General features: G+C 48.2%; 2 protein-coding genes across 3 annotated transcripts in view; one reads left to right on the forward strand and one right to left on the reverse strand.

The window, feature by feature from the left end:
* Window positions 1-2,675: 2,675 nt before the first annotated feature.
* Window positions 2,676-6,163, reverse strand: ints12 (integrator complex subunit 12). Of its 2 annotated transcripts, none has more exons than XM_066720657.1 (7): window positions 5,990-6,163; window positions 5,230-5,397; window positions 4,869-5,021; window positions 4,432-4,619; window positions 4,149-4,308; window positions 3,867-4,019; window positions 2,676-3,695 (listed from the first exon to the last, which is right to left on the reverse strand). In XM_066720657.1, the coding sequence occupies exons 2-7, from the start codon at window positions 5,383-5,385 to the stop codon at window positions 3,087-3,089; spliced, it is 1,419 nt and encodes a 472-aa protein (XP_066576754.1). In that variant the 5' UTR covers window positions 5,386-5,397; window positions 5,990-6,163; the 3' UTR covers window positions 2,676-3,086. The 2 variants fall into 2 exon arrangements, with proteins under 2 accessions (XP_066576754.1, XP_066576755.1); XM_066720658.1 differs by lacking the exon at window positions 5,990-6,163 and adding an exon at window positions 5,902-5,980.
* Window positions 6,164-6,262: 99 nt separating this feature from the next.
* The window catches only part of gstcd (glutathione S-transferase, C-terminal domain containing), a 33,815-nt gene continuing 19,100 nt past the window's right edge, over window positions 6,263-20,977 (forward strand). Inside the window, exons 1-5 of the mRNA XM_066720656.1 lie at window positions 6,263-6,417; window positions 7,720-8,138; window positions 8,578-9,018; window positions 11,310-11,567; window positions 12,608-12,701. Of these exons, the coding sequence (XP_066576753.1) occupies window positions 7,731-8,138; window positions 8,578-9,018; window positions 11,310-11,567; window positions 12,608-12,701 (1,201 nt within the window). The 5' untranslated portion in view covers window positions 6,263-6,417; window positions 7,720-7,730. The remainder of the gene's footprint in view (window positions 6,418-7,719; window positions 8,139-8,577; window positions 9,019-11,309; window positions 11,568-12,607; window positions 12,702-20,977) is intronic.

Here is a 20,977-nt window from a genome sequence, read left to right on the forward strand (position 1 = left end):
AGTCAGACTGAACTACAGCACACACATACACCTAAGACTGTTTTCTTTATGACAAGGCAATACATTAACCTCTTTTACAGAAATATATTGAATTTGGGATCCTTCACCCTCTGCTGTTTGTATGACACACTCACTGTGTTACTTTGTTTGACGTGCTTGAAAACTCTTGACTTCGATTCACCCAACCCTGTCGTGCTGATAATGCCTGGCACAAGACTGCATTGCACTTTTCTTCTGTCACAAATCACACCTTTTACTACATTTCCCAGTAAGCTTTGTTTAATTTTGAGGTTTGGTCATGTTGATCGCCGAGCCTTCACTCTGCCGTGACGGCAAAAGACTCCCAGGAATGACGTCTAAATGTCTCCAAGACTTTGTCAATAAAAAAGTGAATTAAGCCGTTTGTTCATACACGTACACACACATTATATATATATATATATATATATATATATATATATATACATATACACTCACCTAAAGGATTATTAGGAACACCATACTAATACTGTGTTTGACCCCCTTTCGCCTTCAGAACTGCCTTAATTCTACGTGGCATTGAGTCAACAAGGTGCTGAAAGCATTCTTTAGAAATGTTGGCCATATTGATAGGATAGCATCTTGCAGTTGATGGAGATTTGTGGGATGCACATCCAGGGCACGAAGCTCCCGTTCCACCACATCCCAAAGATGCTCTATTGGGTTGAGATCTGGTGAGTGTGGGGGCCAGTTTAGTACAGTGAACTCATTGTCATGTTCAAGAAACCAATTTGAAATGATTCGACCTTTGTGACATGGTGCATTATCCTGCTGGAAGTAGCCATCAGAGGATGGGTACATGGTGGTCATAAAGGGATGGACATGGTCAGAAACAATGCTCAGGTAGGCCGTGGCATTTAAACGATGCCCAATTGGCACTAAGGGGCCTAAAGTGTGCCAAGAAAACATCCCCCACACCATTACACCACCACCAGCCTGCACAGTGGTAACAAGGCATGATGGATCCATGTTCTCATTCTGTTTACGCCATATTCTGACTCTACCATCTGAATGTCTCAACAGAAATCGAGACTCATCAGACCAGGCAACATTTTTCCAGTCTTCAACTGTCCAATTTTGGTGAGCTTGTGCAAATTGTAGCCTCTTTTTCCTATTTGTAGTGGAGATGAGTGGTACCTGGTGGGGTCTTCTGCTGTTGTAGCCCATCCGCCTCAAGGTTGTACGTGTTGTGGCTTCACAAATGCTTTGCTGCATACCTCGGTTGTAACGAGTGGTTATTTCAGTCAAAGTTGCTCTTCTATCAGCTTGAATCAGTCGGCCCATTCTCCTCTGACCTCTAGCATCAACAAGGCATTTTCGCCCACAGGACTGCCGCATACTGGATGTTTTTCCCTTTTCACACCATTCTTTGTAAACCCTAGAAATGGTTGTGCGTGAGAATCCCAGTAACTGAGCAGATTGTGAAATACTCAGACCGGCCCGTCTGGCACCAACAACCATGCCACGCTCAAAATTGCTTAAATCACCTTTCTTTCCCATTCAGACATTCAGTTTGGAGTTCAGGAGATTGTCTTGACCAGGACCACACCCCTAAATGCATTGAAGCAACTGCCATGTGATTGGTTGGTTAGATAATTGCATTAATGAGAAATTGAACAGGTGTTCCTAATAATCCTTTAGGTGAGTGTACATATATACATATACATATATACATATATATATATATTAATAAATATACACTACAGGTTTGGGTGAATCACTCTCATTCCGATTCGTCTCTCCCTCGTGGATTGACCCGTTCGATCGCCACCTCCCTGCAGCAACATGAAGGAGAACAGGTTTCAAAAGTGCACTTTCCCTGAGTGCACTTTGGCCCCAAACCTTTTACAGCAGTCCACCGGTGTGTGGCAGAGAGAAGGCTTTAATTAACAGCGTACGCACAAAAAGCACACAAACATGCAGAGAGAGAAAGTACGCAGAGAAACAAGACAGGAAGAGAGAGAGTGTGTGAGGCAGGAAGAGAGATGGGAAGAGAAAGAGGGAAAAAAGCAAGGAGGACAGACAGAAACGCAGGGGGTGGCAGAGGGCGGTGGTGGACCGATGCGGATGTGTGAGAGAGAGAGAGAGAGAGACAGATAGAAATAACTATTCAGGGCTGAGGATTGAAAGCCATCCCTACACAATTCCCACTTTCCCTCCCTATCAGCCCAGAACATTGATCCTGAAATTTGATTCCCATTATTTGCATTGAACTTTATTGTGTTGTCTCTTAGCACTCCGAAACGTCTCATGAAACAAGTCTGTTCAGCGGGGAATCTGCTTTTGTGTAGCGTGGTTTATAAGTGCTGAAATTCAGGCAGTAATGGCTACACGAACTTGTCACTGCTGGAGTCGGGTTCGAGGGACATCTCGGAGTGACTGCAAGAGAATGAAGCACTGGTGGCTTTTTCAATACTATGATAATACAGTAATGTAAACTACCGCTATCATTCCTGGTTTCTTCTTTTCAGGTCAGAGTATTTTAATATATAGACAGGCAAGGTAGTACACTGAGTTAGCTCAATCTTCTTTACTTACACACGGGAAAGGTTTCTTCACAAATATGCATGGCCCTGAACCTCACAAAGCACGAGTGCAGAGACTGAGGGTTGACGCACAAGGAGAAGGCATCCGGACACTGTCAGAAAGCTTATTTATACCTCCTGTATGGAAACAACACAATCAAAAACAAAAGCAACACGAAAAAAAACAAGAAAAGAGCACAACAGTCTCACGGGTCAGTTACTTTTTTTAAATCCTCTGTATTGAAGAGTGAAGTCTACCATCTACTGATGTCCTTAAAAAGCATAATTCATTTTATTAGCAAAAGACCCTCCTGGTTCGCAGAGACGACCGACACCGGGCGCGAGAGACGCACAGATCCCACTCGGTCAGGGCTGGCGTCCTGTTCTCAGCAGCACTTCCTTTCAGGATTCAAGGGTCTTTTCTTGCTTTCTATCCATATAAAACCCCCCAAAGCGGGCCCTCAACCCACAGGGGTAAACCGGGCCGGTCACGCCTCTAAACTGGTCTGCCCCGTGGCACGTTCACTTCTTCAGCTTCTTCTGCGCCGCCTTCTTCTTCACCATCTGCAGCCGCTTCATGGCGTTGAGCTGCGACTCCTGAGACGTGGGGGCGTTGCTGCCGCTGCTGTTGTTGCCGCTGCCGCCACCGTTGCCCCCCGCTCCCCCATTCCCGGCTCCACCGGCCTGGCTGGCAACGCCGCCTGCCCCGCCCCCGCTGGGCCCTGCTGCGCCCACCTTGTTGCCGCCATCGCTGCTGGAGGAGCGGTTGAGGCCGGGCTTCCCCAGGGTCAGGGGCGGCGGCGGCTTCAGGGGGACGGGGCTGGAGCCGTTGTTGTTGTTGCTGCTCCCCGACGCCATCTTGGAGCCCAGGCCCGCTTTGCTGCCGGTCAGACCCGAGAGCCCCGGCGGCTTCGGAGCGGACGAGGCGGCAGACGACTTGCTGCTACTGCTGCCACCACCACCGCCGTTGTTGTTGTTGTTGTTCCCACTCGGCGCCGACGCTCCCAGCTTGGTGCCGGCCGGGCCCGCGGTGGAGGTCTTGGCCGCGAAGGCCGCCCATCCGGTCAGGCCGCTGGCTGCCGGCGCCGAGGAGCTGCTGGAGGAGGGAGTTCCCAGCACCGCGGCGGAGACCTGGAGGTGGCATGGAATAGGAGGAGGTCAGGGGTCGGGTCTGCTTGGGATGATCTAATGAATTACTCAGGTTTTAGAAACAGAAATAAGAACGGGACAGCCAAGTTCATCCTCAACATATCTGCACCGAGCCAGGATGCCTTCACGCCTGACCACATGGGTAGCCCTTACCTTCACCTCTGTCCTCTTGAAAGCCTGGAAGGTGCTGGCAGTGTCCTGCTTGGGCTTGACCTCGGGCTTCTTGACCAGCGCGTCCTTCACCACGGGGGCGGCCGACGCCACGACGGGAGCGGGCTTCTGTGGGGGCTTCTGGGTCTTCTGGGCCTGTGAACAACAACGGTCGACATCGCGTTTGAGCCGAAGACCAGCCGACCGGTGCGTGCACGGAGAGGGCAAGGAAGAGGTCCGTTCTGAAACTAGACTCTTCAGGATGTCGCTTGGACCGGGCCTTACCATGCGCTTCATCTGCCGGGTACAGCGAGCGCAGTACCATACCAGGCGTGGGTCGTTCACGTCCTTGTCCGTCACCTGCGGTTTGTGGCAGTCCTGGTGGTAGAGGTTGTGGCACTCTTGGCACTCGACCAGCTGGTTCCCAGAGGTCACCGTCATCTGCCTGCGGGGGCACAGGACACGGACTCTTACACGCTGGCTCATTTGCTTTCATTCATCTTATACCTGATCCAAACCCTACACTTCCTTCAGGCGACTCTCGAGGCCGTCGGTTACGATCACGCACCGGCAGACCACGCAGGCCAGGCCCATCTCCATTGCGAAGTCGTCGGCGCTGGTCTCGTCGAAGCTGGACAGGTCCGGGAGAGCCAGGTCCTTGCTGGTCTGGACAGTGATGGGAGAAGACCGGTTCTCCTGCTTCTCCAGGCGAGGCTTCTTCGGGGGTTCGATTCCCTCCACGGGGTCCACTTTCACCTGGAGCACAGAAGACACACGGAACAACTGTTGTGCACCATGATCACCGGCACACCAGGACCGTTGTGTAGACTCAACCAGCGATAACACACTTCATACGATACGTTATGCATGTAGGTAAAGGCTCTGAAGCTAAACAAGCCCTGGCACTCGTAAACCCTTCATATTTTGTGTCATTTTGTTTAATTGTTCCTCACTATGAGGACTGAGATAGCTTTCGACTCAAGTGTTTTTCTTCTCCTCCATTACCTTCTCCAGCGGTCTTTTCTCTGCCTCCTTCTTCTTCTCAGAGCTGCTGGACTTGCCATTGTTGCTCCCGGACGAAGACGAGCTGGAAGAGGACTTGGACTCCTGTTTGCTGGAGCTCACTTTCGTCGTGGAGACTTTGGGTAGCTCCACTTCCTGTTCGAGGAGGGACAGAAGACCCGGCATCAGCAAAACACGCATCCATCCATAAAAATCAACCAAACACCGCAAATGCTCGAGAACCCATTTTAATTAAAAAAGGCATCAAACACCAGCACAGACGCACAAGGGACGAGCAACAGCCCCCGGCAAGGCCCCGATCACGGGGCAGTTGGGCATCTTATCATCCCCCGTGGAAGACTACCTTGAACGACGAGCGATAGCTGGAGTCGCTCCCTCGCGACATGGACTCATCCAGCAGTGCCCTCAGCTTCTCCGCTGAGTCCTTGCTCTTCGAGTGAAGGTATCCCAAGCCTTTCAGAAAGATGGGATCCAGCTCCAGACTCACGGTGGCGGCCATGGTCCCTGTCAGCTGTGACAGACGCACAATATCGTTGTGATGCCATGCCAGTAACGAACAATAATGTACTTTGTAACTATTCCTCAATCTCAGCAATTGCATATTAATGACACGGATGTGTTTTCTTCCAAATGTTATTATATGTCACACTAAGCGAGACCATACACTTCGTACTATATTTACACACACACACACACACCAGCAGGGATGCTTTGGTAGATCTGTTGCTACAGTGTCTAAGCATTCAATTCAAGCAAAGTCAGTGCTAATGGTGTATAATAACGTTTAAACATATCTTCTCTACTAAAACCGTAGGTGAATGAGCAGTTTGCAAACTCCGGAAGTATCCTAAGGTTGGCTACATTGTAACAATGTGTCACAGTATGGTACAGGAAATGAAAATATACTCTGTCCCAGTCTGCACTATTTCTAGGTAACAATGTGCATTGCCTAGATAGCAATGATCCTTAGTGTATCTGTGCTCGGCTGTCAGTGCATCGGGGCGGAAGCTCATACATTGATCTGTGCGGATGAGTCCCAAACTTCACCAGCTCCTCGGAAAGTGTCTTATTGTCACCGCCGCTTTAGAGACTCATCCCCTTACCTTTGTTTCTGGAATATAAAACCCGGCAGCACACGGGTGCAAAAGATCATCTGCTCAGGTTTCACACAATTGAGATAAAACTGCTTTCATGTGCTTGTGTTTGCGTTTACGCCGCAAATCCGGCCCGACTCACCATAATAGAATAACTACAGAGCCGCTTTGAAACGGGTCCGGCGGGAAACACGCATATTACATATTCGTTCCCTGTTAAAGCAAACATGTAAGCAATTCAAATAATTCGAACATATTTCTATAACTGGGAATATTCTAAATAAGTCGTTTGTTTGTATCTATATATTATTAGCCTAATTCATTAAGTAAAAATGACTAATTGCAATCCCTGAATGGGAAGTGTGTGCGGTCAAGCGGACGGATTTGGTGGTAGCACACGGAAGGAGTCTGAAACAGCGTGCGTCTGGGACATACATGTAAGTCATAATACACTCGCATCGCTTCTACCTGAGAGTTATATTTAAATTGCAGATGTGAAGTGTGAAGCAGTGAAACGCGTCTTTAAATACGTTTATGAAAACAATATTCCTTTTTAATTTATTTAAAGAACATTATTCAGTACATTCTATATTCTATATTCTAACCACTACCGTGTGTAACTCAGCCAAGGTACACCTCAGTTTGTTGTTGTATTTTCATTTGTCACTCTTTTACCTTTCCATTGAGTGACATAAACGAGCATGATCTGTTATTTGATGTGTGTTTTGCTTGATCTTATTCAATATTATCAACGCAACTGTGTGCGTTTCACATTGATACAACTGTTACAATCCACCACCAGCCACAGTATTCACTTATAATGTATTCATCACGCTTGACAACCACTAAATAAAATACTGTTTATTTTATTTTTCTCGTTTTTGTGCTTCTCAATATCTGTCATGTTTCTGCCCATGAGTTTCTGGACTATTCAGAAATACAGCACCCCCTGTGATATAGTATTTAATATCGATGACATGTCAGTGTGAAGAGATGTATCAACCCATTTAAAAGTTACCAAAAATACATATTTACATGAGGTATGGAAGTCCAAAATACAAGCGCCAAAGTGGTAATTGAAGCTCCCGTTGTCGGCTTTACATTAATTGATTAATAATGGACACATCCAATGGGAAATTACTTTGTGCAAATCGGGGGTTTACTTTGATTTGAACCAATACTTCCTAAGGCGCCTCCAAATGATAATTGCACTCAGTACATTTGTATTAAACATATTTCCCACAGCTTGACAGGGTGTGCGGTGTGGACAGGTTAGGTGGTCAGGATGCTAGGTTTTGAAAGTAAATCAGTTATGAAATCTAAAATACACACTGGTAGCAGACTTTTCAATCAATGGCAAGTGAAGTTTACAGGGAATAATTGTGATGCTGAGATGATATCCAGAATGGCAGTTTGTCTGAATGAGCAAACAGGAGAAATGTACTTGGCCGGTCCTAATCAGAAAAACGGTCACTTACACAGGATGTTGAAATCGGCAAAATCCAGAACTTCCATTGTGTTTTTTAATATTGTCTTTTTATATAAGACTTTGCACTTAAGTTTGCCTTCAGGAGAACATATAATTTACACCTGTGAGTCATTATGTCCAATTAAAGGCTTGGGTGGGGATTCAAATCAGGTACAATTTGTATGTCATGTGGATCACAAACAGGAAGTCATTATGGAATACAAAATTAAATGCATTTGTTTATTGCAATGTATTTTGATTGCCTTTAAAGCTCCCACCACAATGAAGCACAGGGATCTGAAAGGCAGCGAGGAGCATCTGTACCTGGAGGTGTCTGATGAGAAGGAAGGCACCCTCCTCCCTCTCCACACCTCCATCACCCTGTTCCTCCTGTCCTACTGCGACTCCCCGTGCTTCAGAGTCTTCTTTGTGTCGGACCGGGGGCTCCCAGTTGGCCGCGGGGTCCCCGGAGGCCTGGCGACCGCTGTGATCTCGAGGCAGGAGCTGCCCGGGCTGGTGAGGAGCTGCCGGCTCCCCGCAGTGCTGGACGAGGGCGGGCGGTACTGCCGCGCTGGCCTGGCGGTGGTGCTGAGGCACATCGTCAGGAGGAGCTGCGAGGCAGATCCCGCCCGAGCGGACGTGGCGGCGCTGCTCGGCTTCAAAAAGACGTGTCTGAAGGCCTGCGCTGAAGTGAGTGCACAGACCCCCTGAAACACAGCTGTCAGACTCCAGTCCTGGGGGGCCGCAGTGTCTGCAGGTTTTTGTTCCAACAGGAGATCCCATTTACTTAATTAATGTCATTATTGACTTGTGTAGGTTTATCTAAAACTGTAATTTTGTATTTTTATAGCTGATACCTGACACTTTGTTGTTGACTCCAAAATCTGGACAGAAGGTTTCAGTTCATCCAGTTAATTGTTTAATTAAACCAATTAAGGAGCCAAGAGCTGGGCTGGACAGAAACCCAGCAGACACTGCGGCCCCCCAGGACTGGAGTCTGACACCCCTGGTCTAAAGCTGAAGGTAGTGTTATAACAATCCAGACCTTTTATGAGGAAAAGATCGTCCTCAGAAAAGAGCCAAACTGTCAGCTGCATTCAGGAGTCTTCCTCTCTCCTCCCCCCTCCAGGTGAGCCAGTGGACCCGACTCTGTGAGCTCAGCGTCCCCTCGGCGGTGGAGGCCTTCCTGCGGCGCCCGGAGGACCGGCCCTCGGAGATCCCCGCAGCCGTCCTGCACCTGGAGAGGAAGCTGGGGGAGCCGGTCAAGGTCCACAATGACGACAAAATCCGCCGGCAGAAGCTGCAGCAGCAGCAGAAGAAGCAGAAGCAGCAGACGGACCCCCGGGAGCCCCCCACCACGGACGCCCCGGACTCCTCAGACGCACTGGAGCTCGGGGCGGCCCTGGCCAGGCTGTCTGTGCCGGGGGAACCCACTCCGGCCACCAGGGGGCCCTCCGACATCAGGAGAGTGAAGACCACTGAGCTGCCCCCCCTGGAGCACGTGTTCACAGAGGGGCTGTACTTCACTCTGACCGACCTGGTGCTGCTGCCCTGCCTGCACCCTTTCCTGGTGAGGAACTGATTTGCTGGCTCTTTTATTTGGGATTTAGGATATATATATTTTTTTAAATCGGGAGTTTGGAGAATTTATTCTGTTTTGTGTTGTTGTGCACTGTGGAGGTTTCTCTGGGTAGTTCTGACCCTCGAAGACAGAAATAGTAGAAGATATTCAAAGCTGTGTCTCTCAGATAAATTGTGGCAATATTGTGAAAGGTAAAACCACAACAACTGTGATTCAAATGAACACAATGTCCAGTTAACATACGACAAAGTATTGTATGTATCAGCTCGGAAAATTAAAGAGGATTGTTTACCTCATGTGGCTTTAAACAATGAAGTCCTGAAGTGCTCAGACAGTTCTGATTCCCCAAACAGGCTTCCAGGGGTTTTACGACTAAAACACTGCAGGTAAATATTAAAGCAATCCTGTATGATACCAGCATCAAAATGAGATAAACAATCGTCAGCCCCATAGCACAGTGTCCGCCCCCATGCAGGTGCCCAGAGCTCGAGAAATGACAAAAATGTGCTTTGTGCTGGACGGGAACTGTAAGCACGATCCATACAATAAAATGTCGTATTTTATGTGCCCCGACACGCGAGAATGTGTAGCTCTTCGAACCTCCCCAGGGTGAACGCTTCAGTACACTTTGGATAGATGCATCTTAAATCCCGTTTCAGTTGATAATAATTACTCTCTGTTACCTGGAGCGAACACAGCGCTTTGCTATCCCTTCTGAACAAACCGTAGAGACCCCTGTGAGCACAATGCAAGGTTCAGCCTCTCAATAAAGTAGATGTAAAAGTCCCAAACTCATTTATTTTCTTCCCGTGCATGCATTGTCTCTTCCAAAAAGCTCCCCTTTTAACGCGTATCAATATCACGAGCAAAAATCGTCCGTAAGGGCTTCGAAAATCACTGGCTCTCACAGACGTCTTACGAATATGCAATGAGGTGCTGCTCTGGCATGGGCCGTGTTTTCCGTGACGCTGATTCCTGGCGGATGAGGGCTCCCGACGGGCAGAGAGAGGGCAGTCTGGTTAGGTGAGGTGCTCTAGTGCAACAGGTCTGTGTCTTGATCACCCCGAACCAATAAAGGGAGCATTGCATACTTTTATGCTTGATATTCCATAAACACGTGTAGCAAGCAGTTAAGTGTGTTTTGTTACACAACCTCGGTCTAATAAGTGGAAGTAGGTGATGGGTACTTGCTGGAGGTGGTTGTCCCTGTTTTGAGCAAGATTAATAACGTTTAAAGTGGTTCTGTCCTCTGTTAATGTAAGCCTCGAGGTTAAGAAAGGCTCGGCATATGACACCTCGACAGCATTCGGAGTCCACTTTGGCAGCCCGAATGCCGTTGTCTCTCTCGAAGGTGGTCCTGCCGGTGTGAAGTACCGACACATAGGTGAACTCTGTGCCTGCGTTGTGCCCGAGTGAGTGTCGTCGACGCCCATGCGTTGTGCTCGGTCCATTGAACTGTTCCTCACATCGGGGGCCTGCTGTCTTGCGTTCATGCATGGCGTTCACTTCACACCCACGCGGAGAGAGAGAGATAGAAAGCGAGAGAGAGAGAGAGAGAGAGAGCGTGAAGCGTGGTCTGGCCATGGCCTCTCGCCTGAAGACGTCCTGCAGCGCCCCGTTGTGTAGTTTGTGCCGCTGTGTGTGGACTCCCGAGTGTTATTATGCATTTGCTTATGCTTCAATCACAGACTGTGACCGAGCCTGTGAGCTTTTCAATTACAGAAACGCACATAAAAATTAAAAGCTGTGTAAACCAGCAGCTGCGTGTTCTAGGATTGATGCTGTGTTAATAAATAAAACCTGTGCATCTACCGCTCTGGCCCCCTTATCTCCACACTCGCTGACAGTGATATTGTATTAAACGTGAGCCCGTAGCCGCCCACATACCGTCACGCCACCCCAAGATCTGCGGCTCCCAGATGGCTCCCAGATGGCTCCGGCGACCCGGCGGTGTGGCCCGTGAGCGCGGAGTCTGCGCCGCCCTGGGGGATTGGGTTACCGGGTGAGAGTTTAGCGATCCCCTCCGTCCTCTCGGCTGGGGAAGTGACCCTCTCGCTGGGGCGGTGAGGGCGGCACTGGGGGCAGTTGTTCAGAGGGATGGGGTTCGGCTTCACAGCTGGTCTAGTGCGTTTCCCGCAGGTTAAACCCACAAGCTCACGCGCTGACATGGAAGAAAAAATTGATGATTTTGTGTGTGTGTGTGTGTGTGTGGACTTGACCTCGTGATGGATGACTGAACTACAACACTCTCTCTCTCTCTTCCTTTTCTTCCCTATTAGGTTTCCCTCCATCGCTCTCCGGGCAGCAACCCGGCTCGGCTGCCCCTGCTGTGGAGATGGTACCGGCGTGTCCAGGAGGTGCCCGGGGTGCTCAGGGCGGCCGAGAGCTGTGGCATGTGCTTCCTTCTACCCCGGGACGAGACCTCTTCCCCTGCTCCGGAAACCCCGGAGCTGGCCCTGCCCCCGGAGGAAGACGTGGAGAAGACGGCGGCGGCGCCCTTCATCGGAGGCCCCAGGCCCACAATGACCAAACTGAGGGTGATTTAATCTTCCTGGTTGTTTCGTACAGCCTTTTTTGTGTGAGATTGTACATGCAGAGGCGGTTGTTGCTGGAACACATTCACCACCTCAGTAAAAGTGTCAGAATTTAAATTTACATGCTCCTCAGTCATTTTAATACTGTTAGCATGCAACGCGTGTCCCTTTCCATCCTGGATGCTTTTCCACCCCGTGCAGTCATGATAAAGGGTTTTATTTATTTTGAAATTGGATGGACGGATCTACACCTCTACTGGAGTATTTCCTTTGCTGTTTTAAGAGGTGACTCCCTTTCTGGGGAGATAGTGGTGGGTGGTTAGATAGTCAACAGACGCTCTGTGGGCATGTTTATTTGTAAACTGAGTTTGTAATAAAGCAAGTGCTGTTGGATATTGTCTTTTATGACATAAATCATTTAAATTGTATCACAGGGCTAAAACACAGAGGTGTGAGGAAAACTGGCCTGGTGGTTTGTTTATGAACCACCCTCACTGTTTTTGCTTGAGTAACCGTCGTTATAAACCCCTATCACTGCTCTCTTCAGCACTTCATCAACTGGAGTTACTTGTAGGCAAGAGATTCTGTCCCCAGGTCTCCCCATCGCTTCCCACCGCTTTTATAACTCTTGCACTGGCTTCTCAACGCTGCCAGACATGAATTAAAGATTTTCTGCCGGATAGGAAACCGACGGGCCGGCAGGCAGGGCTATGGAGAGAGGAAGGGATGTATTATCCGCAGTGCTCTGTGAACCCAAGATACGAAGCATAAACAAAACCCCAACTCCTGTCGAGTTGAACTGAACCGTTCACAGATCCCTCTCTAACACATTAGACTAATAAACGCAGACTGACAGCTACCAGCCCGAATTACAATCCTATACACTTCTGTTACTGTGATAGTGTGTTTGTGTCTCTCTCTTCACTGAGCTGTCTCTGGACCGCTTCATGCGTTATAGAGCTGGGGAGAACTCCGCCCCACAGGTTAAGTCGCTAAACCCACAGCACTGACCTCGATGTCTCTAATCTTCTGCCCCGATTCAGGAATGTGGGATTGAGGCGGTCTTCTCTGCCCATCCCTGCCCCACAAGGACCCTGGACTGGGACGGCCTCCCAGCAGCGGTCAAGCCCACAGAAGGTAGGCCACTTTGAACTTCTGCCGCTGTAGAAACCCCTAGGAACACGCGGTCGTTTGCAATCTCCCAATCGGTGCCTCTCTTTAACTCTAGCCCCCGGTGTTACAAACTCATAAATTGCAGTGGCTGAGCCATTGAAGGACCTGCTGGAGTCTCGACCGCAGACAAGTGATGTTTCATAGAGCTGAGGTTTATTGCGCTGATTTCCAAGACGATCTGCCCATTTACAGAGTGCTGCTTTAAAAATGACTGGGATGTGCGCAGGGGGATCTGGACTCTCCTCGGGGGTTTGTGTTTTGACCGAGACATCGCAAGCGCTTTAAGAAACGCAAAGAGAAGAAAACGCTCTCCGCCGTGGCTCGAATGAGGTCGTTTGATGAGAAAGCAAGCCGAGCACATGAAGGGTTTTAATGAAATACCCCTGGCTGTGTTACAACGGCCCTGCCAGTTTATCGACTACGACACACTGCTGGGAGCGAGAAAAACACACAATGTCCGTTGCCAGTTAGAGAGAGAGAGATGGATAACACACAGACTCAGCTGGTAATGAGGCGAAATGAGCTGCGCTGAATGAGGACAGGTGACCGGCGAAGTGAAGACTGGGCTCATTGTCGCCGATATTTATACTCACAATACGCATCTGGAGGAAGGCTAGGCATTTCACCAGCCAGGGGGAGAGAGGAACAGAGAAAACAGCGCAATCAGAAACAGTTCTCAGTAGTAGTAGTGTATTGGATTGAGAGTTATTCTGACTTACTGGTGTGTTCTGTCTGGGTTCAACATCAGGGGCCGCCTGACATCGCAGTTTCTTAAATATGTAGCACAATATTGTCAGTCCCGTATGGTTCCTTCACTGTGATTGAAACCAACCAGCATTCCTCCAACCGGGAAGGAGCGTGTGCGGACTTGTTGTCTGCGAGGCGATCTCTCCTGCCTTCAATTTGAAATCCACTCCATTCTGGTGAGTCACGGGAAGAAACGACTTCAAGACAGGACTCGAGATCTTCTCTGGCGGTTTTGTCTGTCACATGGTCTGGCCATGACAGTTCTGGTTTTAACACACAGATTAGGAGGAGACACCAGGTGTCCCAACTTAGTGGTGTTTTTGGATTGAGACGGTGGCTCTGAGCTCTTGTTGATGCAGGAAGAAGGTCATTGCTAATGTGTGGTATCTCCAACATTCGGGCATTTCTGCTGGTGCCATGTTTTATTTTGTCCTAGAGTAGCTGTTACTAGATTAATCATGTCACTCATAATAATGTACGCAAGTCAAACGCCAACATGTCAAGCAGCAATGCAGGTCCCAACACATTGCTATTGTTTTAGGTTGTTGTGTTTTTCTGCTTTCTGGCTCTCCTGTCAAGCGTCTTCTCTGTCCTGATCTATTTAAGGAAAGTCTGTCAGTAGAAGATTAGTCACGGACAAGAAAATGTCTTCAAGCCATTTCAATTAAACGTGACATGGAGTTTAAATGAATCTCCCACAGGGGTCCATCAGTGAAGGGTAGTTTTGTTCAGTCAGCCTGTTGAACACGTGTGCTTTGGTGAGAATTCATGCAAGATGTATTTGTTGTTGAAAACTCAAACGGCAGCCTCACAATATCCCATTTTTGATCCTTGTTGTCCGTGATCTGTGTATCGGGCGCAGCTGCTCTATATCTCACTCTGTATTGCACATTCAAGGAGAAATATCCTGTCCGACACAGGGCAGCTTCACAACGTGCGTTTCATTTCTAAATAATCACGGTCCAACATCAACAACAAAACAGCCAAGAAAGGACATTATCAAGTGTCGACTCACTTTAATTATTTACGTTTTCCACAGCAAGGTCTTGAGAAGAATAGAGAAGCTCTGTAGATGTAGCGCTGAATGTTAAATCGCCCCGTTCTGGGGAATGAACGAGGGCAGATGCTCGTCAGACCTGCGAAGAGCCTGCGACCTCGTGATCCAGCCAAGGGGGTTAATTTCCCCTCTGCTGGTCCCACGTCTCCATTGCAATCTGTTTGAGGTCCTGGAGATTGATGTTGTGAGTGTGGGGCTCTGGTGACCCCACGACCTCCCTGTCCTCTAGACGCCCAGCCCGTCCGCTGTGGGGGGACACTGTGCTGTTCACTTCCTGAGGTCTGGCAGTCGTTTCACTGTTTACTGTGGAGGTGTGAGACTCCAGTCCCTTGGTCATTATTGTGACCAGTTTGAAGGTTTAAAGACACCCCAATAACCTGCCAAGCAGCAGCTCTCTCGGGCGCGAGTTTGGCTCCGCTGTTTACGTCTATCTTTCCGTTTGTTTTTCTTCTACATCTACAAATATTGTTGGCACAGACCGGTCCCACAGCGAATAAGACATTTAAACCTCAACAACACGCAGACAGGTGCTCGAGACCTCTCCCCACCTCTTTCGAACACACCTTTGTCTTTTCTCTCTGGCTCTCACTGCCCTCGAAACAATCGTGCCGTTGGATCAGAATAGCCTGGGTGCTTTTTTTTTTGTACAGACAAGATCAGAGACTCCTATCTTTCTCTCTCTCTTTCTTCCTTTCTCTCTTGTTAGTCATGCTTTTCTTTGACACAGAGAAGAGTGGCCCGTTAAGCACGGCTCGGGGTTTACAAATCCCCGTAATCGCCAGCTGCACCTGCCTGGTAAAAGCACCAATTACCTGATTAAGCACTCAACAAAGGTGCTTCCGAGCCCGGCTCTCGCACTTCCCAGGGCAGGAAGCCCGGAGTACAGCGTCTCATCCTGCAGTAGCAATATTCACTGTAATGTCACATAAGAGGCATCACACTGGGCTATTGTTCACTTTGCTCTGTTGTTTTTTTCCCCCATAAAGAAATCTGTCACTCCCGTCTGATCACAGTTTGGAAGGAGCTCTCTGGTTCTTGGATGACATATAGGTGTTTATAATTTCTGATCTCAGCCCCCATCTTAGTGCGTTTTTCTCTTCATTTTTGATGCCAGATGAGCTTTGTTTTCTGAGGGTAATGACACAATTAGTTTCGGCACAGGAAACGTTTATATCTGGCAGAAATACATATAATCCCCCTTCTCTCATAAGCAGAGTTTTCCCATGAGTTAAAATCATTTAAACTCTTGAGGAAGGTTAGTAGACGGCGATGTTGTTTTTAGAAATGATAAACAATTAAATGCTGTGTGTGAATTTTGGGGGGGGGGGGTGGGATCTGGTCCTTTTCTATATGTAACCTTCTCGGAGTGGATTTTCCGCGATCTTTATCTTCAGATTAAAATAACGAGGGGAACGTGTTCGTTATTGTGGGACGCGTGTTGACAATGAATGTCTTCAGCAGCTGAACACAGCACTTTCTCGTTGCAGATGAACGCAGAGGCGATGTAATAACACACCGTCTCGAGTGCTCTCTCGCTGTGGCTTTGACATGCATCTTTCAGCCGCTTTGTTCTTCTTCGTCTTGTTTGTTGTCTTTAACGGGCACTGGTGTCTCTCAACACCGGCGGTCCGGGCCTTTCAAGAGGTTATCTGGGTCCCAAGAGCAGACCATCTGTGACCTGGCAAACATCTGCCGGGGTCGGCCGCTCTTCAGTTGCTCTCACCTGTGAAGGAATCTGAGCGGAGGTCCTGGCTGGAATTCCTCCAGGGGAATTGTTGAAATAGCTGAAGGCCACTCCATTGATTCTTCCATGTCTGCAGACTTTATTGATAACATTTTAATGAGCAATATTTAGGAGGGTTAAGCTAAATTAATCATTGTCTCAGGTGGAAGTTAGAAATTCGTTATGGGGATCATTGGCGATCATTTGAAAAGATCAGCCTGCTTTTTGCACCAGCTCTTCCTTAGTATATATCCTTTAGAAGTGTAATGATCCTCAGAGCCGAACGAACTAAAAACAATTATGAACAACGTTTCACTGAACTAAACACAACGGCTCAGTGTACTGGGGCTGAGTTACATGGACAGGATGTGTTAAATAGATCATCACCCTGGTGCTCATCGGGTCATGTTTCAGTCCAGAAGATCAAAGTCTGTCCTCCAGTGAGGGACGTGGTCAGATCCAGGCCGTGTCACCTGGACTGGGTCCTTAACGAGCCTGTCAATCTGCCTTGCAAATCACGTGCAAGATGCATCCTCTGCAGATCTCCATTCTTCAGTCAGGAGAACAAACATACCCAGTGACAAGAGCCGTATTACTCTCCCACGTTAAGGTCTCCGATTGACGAAATGCTTTTATGTATTTGCATATAAATTGCACTTTCCCTGCCCATCAATTGACTGGTGTGGGGTGCATATGAAAATTAATGGGAGCGTTTTTGGGGAAAATAACGAGCCCTGTGATTTTAAAACTACCCCGCTCTCCACCACTGCCACCTCCATGAAAGCAGAGAAAACAATTTTCTCTTTCTTTAATGAGAGTCGACAGCAAATTATATCCCCATAGCATATAGACCGCTGTGCCAAAGTGTTGTACACATTCAGAAACTACAAGACATGGTTATTGTGAGCATCCACTATTTACTCAAAGCCCCCACTAGTGTTGTCTGTTGCTAGAACATCTTTGACCGCTTCATCGAGAGTGAATGTTGCATTTTGACCTCTTTTCTGCGATTCAATGCATTCCGGAAACAAAAAAAAGAAAAATTACTATCAGTTTGTACGCACGTATCGAGTTTTGTTTAGACACACGACATCGCACGGTTTTGCGAACGAGAGGACGCCCTGTAAATTCATCTAGTGTGTTGTGACATGTGTTTTCTGCAGCTTTGTCCTTATTGTGACTTCAGAGCATCATCACGCCCCTATAACTGCGTCCGAATGCGACGTAGGGGCGCACTGTGGGGCGCGAGGTTGCGTCTGCGCCCTGGGAAGGGGGAGCGCGTGTCGTGGTGAAGTGAAAGTACCGTAAGCGCCGCACAACTAAAGCCGAACAGATGTGCAGCGGGGGGCCCTGCCGTCCCCGGCCCCATCCTCGCGATGGCCGCGTAACGCAGTTTGACACAGAGCTTCCGTTTGGTACATTTTTACTATCCGTAAGTCTTTGCCTGGATCCCGGCTCTCTGTGATTAGACTGTGAGAAAGAAGCCGTATTTTAAGGTATAAAAGTATAGAGGAGGAGTAAGTCATCCTTCCCTGACAAACACAATGCATAAACCCATGTCTGTCAGCCTGAGCAAGATAACAGGTTTCCTCAAACAATTGCAGCCGAGCCAAAGATGATGATGTTGTTATTCTTATTATTCCTATTTCCCCCCTGTGAAGTGTGATGCCTTGCACAGACAATTACAGTGGTTTCATTTCAGCCGGCTCTGAATCCGAGCCAGGGGAAAAGACAGAAAGAAAAAGAGAGAATCCTTCACCCAATTTAAATGAGCAACACACACACGCACACGTTTGCTTCATAATTTCCTCGTTTTCAATCCGCCTGAGGGCAGGTGTGTGTGACTATTCCCGGGCCGCTGAACGCCGTGACCCTCGACCCTTGAGTGCGGACCCCTTTATCGCTCCGAGAGGCGGCGGGCGGGCCTTTGCCCTGTCAGCCCCCCACCTGCCCCCGCGTGGATCCAAGACCGGAGGCCCCCCGTCACGAGAGCCGGGCAGCACTTGGACCGTGGCCAGCGCCTGACTCATCCCGGGGGAATGCGCCGGGAACGGGGATGGAGCCGGGCGGCTGTGGTTTCCGAAGCCTGCGGGGGGAGCAGAGATGACACGGTTCCCGATGAAGCATCACGGCACATTACCTGACAGCTCGGGAAAACAAAGGGCTTACTGTAAATTTAAGAGATTATGATAATAACCCACAGAAACGGCCCTGGTCTTCCGGGTACAGGAGGTGGGAGACAAGCTGGAAGGCCTGGGTTGTCGTTTCCCATTAAAGATGAGGGAATGAGTTGTTATCATCGTTATCATTTCAGTAGCGCTGACACTCACACAGGCAAGGACTGTGTTGGGTTTTTGTCCACCCTTATCCTAGCTTTCAGACCACATACTTTAAAAAACAAACAAAATCTCTTGTTCATTTCCGAGAGAAAATGTTCGGATGCAGTATCGCCGACGCCAAGTTTGTACAGCAGTTTACAAAAGCACATTTCTCTGTCCTGCTTCTGTCAAATCGTCCTTTTAGATAGTTGATCTGCTTTCGTTTCTTGTTAATATGACTTTCATAGCCGTTTATAACACTGGCAAGAAGTGGACGGGAGCTTAAACTGCCGCCCGAAGCCTTTCACCGTCTGGGTCACTAGGTATATTTCGACAGAGGGATTGTACTATAATTCCACATTTTATTACTTTTTTTCCGGCTTTTTAAAGAGCTCTAAATCATTAACAGAATTTGTGCATTCCTTGTTAAAAATGTATTTGAAATATCTATTCTCGATGCTAACCAGTACAGCCTAACTGCCTGGAACAACGGACCCATAATATCTTGATAGGAATTCAGTCCACAGTGAGTGATGTCATACAGCTCACATCTCCTGTTCGTTTCTCACCTATTAGAGCACAGTTTGGTTTAACTGGTGTGTGTCTTCTTCCCGTTGTTCCCCTTCTCCTACCCAAGTCTACCATTGTGTCTAATTAATTGATAACATTAGACTAATTGGCTTCGTAATGTTGAATCTAAAATCGTAATTCTTATACCCGGCTTTCTCCTCTGATAGGAGGGTTTTCTGACGGGTCGAGTATGCTCTTCCACGCATGTGTGTTCGTGCTCTGTGTGTTAGGAACTGTTTTGCATAGAAACCAGGCTCTCCAGAACTGGTCTTGGAAGTTCAAACTCACTGGTCTCACCTTATCCTTGTTTTTAAGTATGAGATGAAAAAACCCGTCTCGTCACTTTATTCCTGAAGATAAAAAGTGCCTTAGTGTTGAAGGCTGTTTGAGCCCCAGGCTTTGTTCAGGCGGATTCCTTGGGGTCCTGGGGTCGGACTGACCTGCCACTCAGGGGTGCGCTGTGTCGACCACCGCGGTGATCCGGATAAGCGCTCTGTATATCCTGGGATCTCATTCACACCTCGTGCTGCGATGTTCTGCTGGCTGGATAATGCCGGTTGCAGAACAGACACTTCACTCTTCAGCTTGCGCTTTGTCCTGTGGTGCCCAACCCTTTCAGTGAACTATTTTGACCATCTTAAAATAAAGAGCCTATGGGTGTTATATGTGCGATATCGATGGTCTACCCTGAGTTTTCGCGTCTCTCAGCAGCTCTCGGTGAAAGAGTCTCGGAGTTTAATCCTACATTAAACACTTCAACCGCAGAGTCGTGGGCCAAAAACCATTACACTGTAAATACATCAGTCTAAACCGCACGTTTTTTTTCTCATTTTTAATCCTTTAAAGATATACCTTGTTCTCGACTGCTTGAGACTTCAGTGAACAAACTAAACATCTCCCAGTTGGTGATAATAAACCACCTTCCATTGTTCCTCCTCATTACAGACACATGTTTTGTTACAGGAATATTTGTTTTAGGATTTACAAATGTGGCTGAAGAATAGCAAGTAAAAAGCATTTGACTACGTACAATTCACACCCGAAAATCTCTGCCTCGCTACAAGAGTCTCTGGGAAGGTTTCCAGAGAGACACGAGCCTGTATGGGAGCCACTCGCTTCCGAATCCCAGTCATCAGTCCTGAACTCTGGCGTGATCAGACGGGAGTGTTGTAAGGAAAGAGAGAAGCTCGCTTTGTGTGAAAAGGGTGCTCGATTGTCGACACAGACCTCTGCGTACCAGTGCAGCTTTTGTTGTGGTTCATGAAACGCTTAATTGTGAACATATGGCCGAGTGAATTTCGCCCTTCCTGTCATCACTCTCTCTCCTTCCTGCCAGCCGTCGTTTAAGGTAGCGGGGAATTGCCTATGAAATGAGCTGAGCCCGTGCCAAGTGCATAAGATAACACTCTGCCAGCGTGTTATTGTGCTAGAGCTGCTGCCAGTCTAGCATGATGCGCACAGAGTTGCTAATTTGTTTTTAAATTATCTCCACCGGTCCGCGTTGTAAGTATGCCGTTTTTCAAGCCCGCTTAAGCCTGCTCTCTGCATGAATATTCAGTATCCAGATAAAGTGCCACAGATTAGAAGAGAGAACAATATCAGGCGGAGACACACTTTCTTTTATGTTCGTGTGCTTGGGAAACTGACACTTCGTTCTCCACTGACAGAAGGGAAGGAGGATTGTGTGGCAGGGGCTGTAATTTGTGTTGGACTAGTCTAGCGTTGTCGCCAAGAGATTGTGATGTGTGTTCGGGTTTTCCTGTCTTTCCTCGTTAACTCCCAGAAGGCACAGTTGCCGTTTCTGTGGCGGTGCTCAGATTTGGCT

This window comes from Amia ocellicauda, chromosome 13 (genome assembly GCF_036373705.1).
Source record: "Amia ocellicauda isolate fAmiCal2 chromosome 13, fAmiCal2.hap1, whole genome shotgun sequence".
In the NCBI taxonomy this organism is placed as follows: domain Eukaryota; kingdom Metazoa; phylum Chordata; class Actinopteri; order Amiiformes; family Amiidae; genus Amia; species Amia ocellicauda.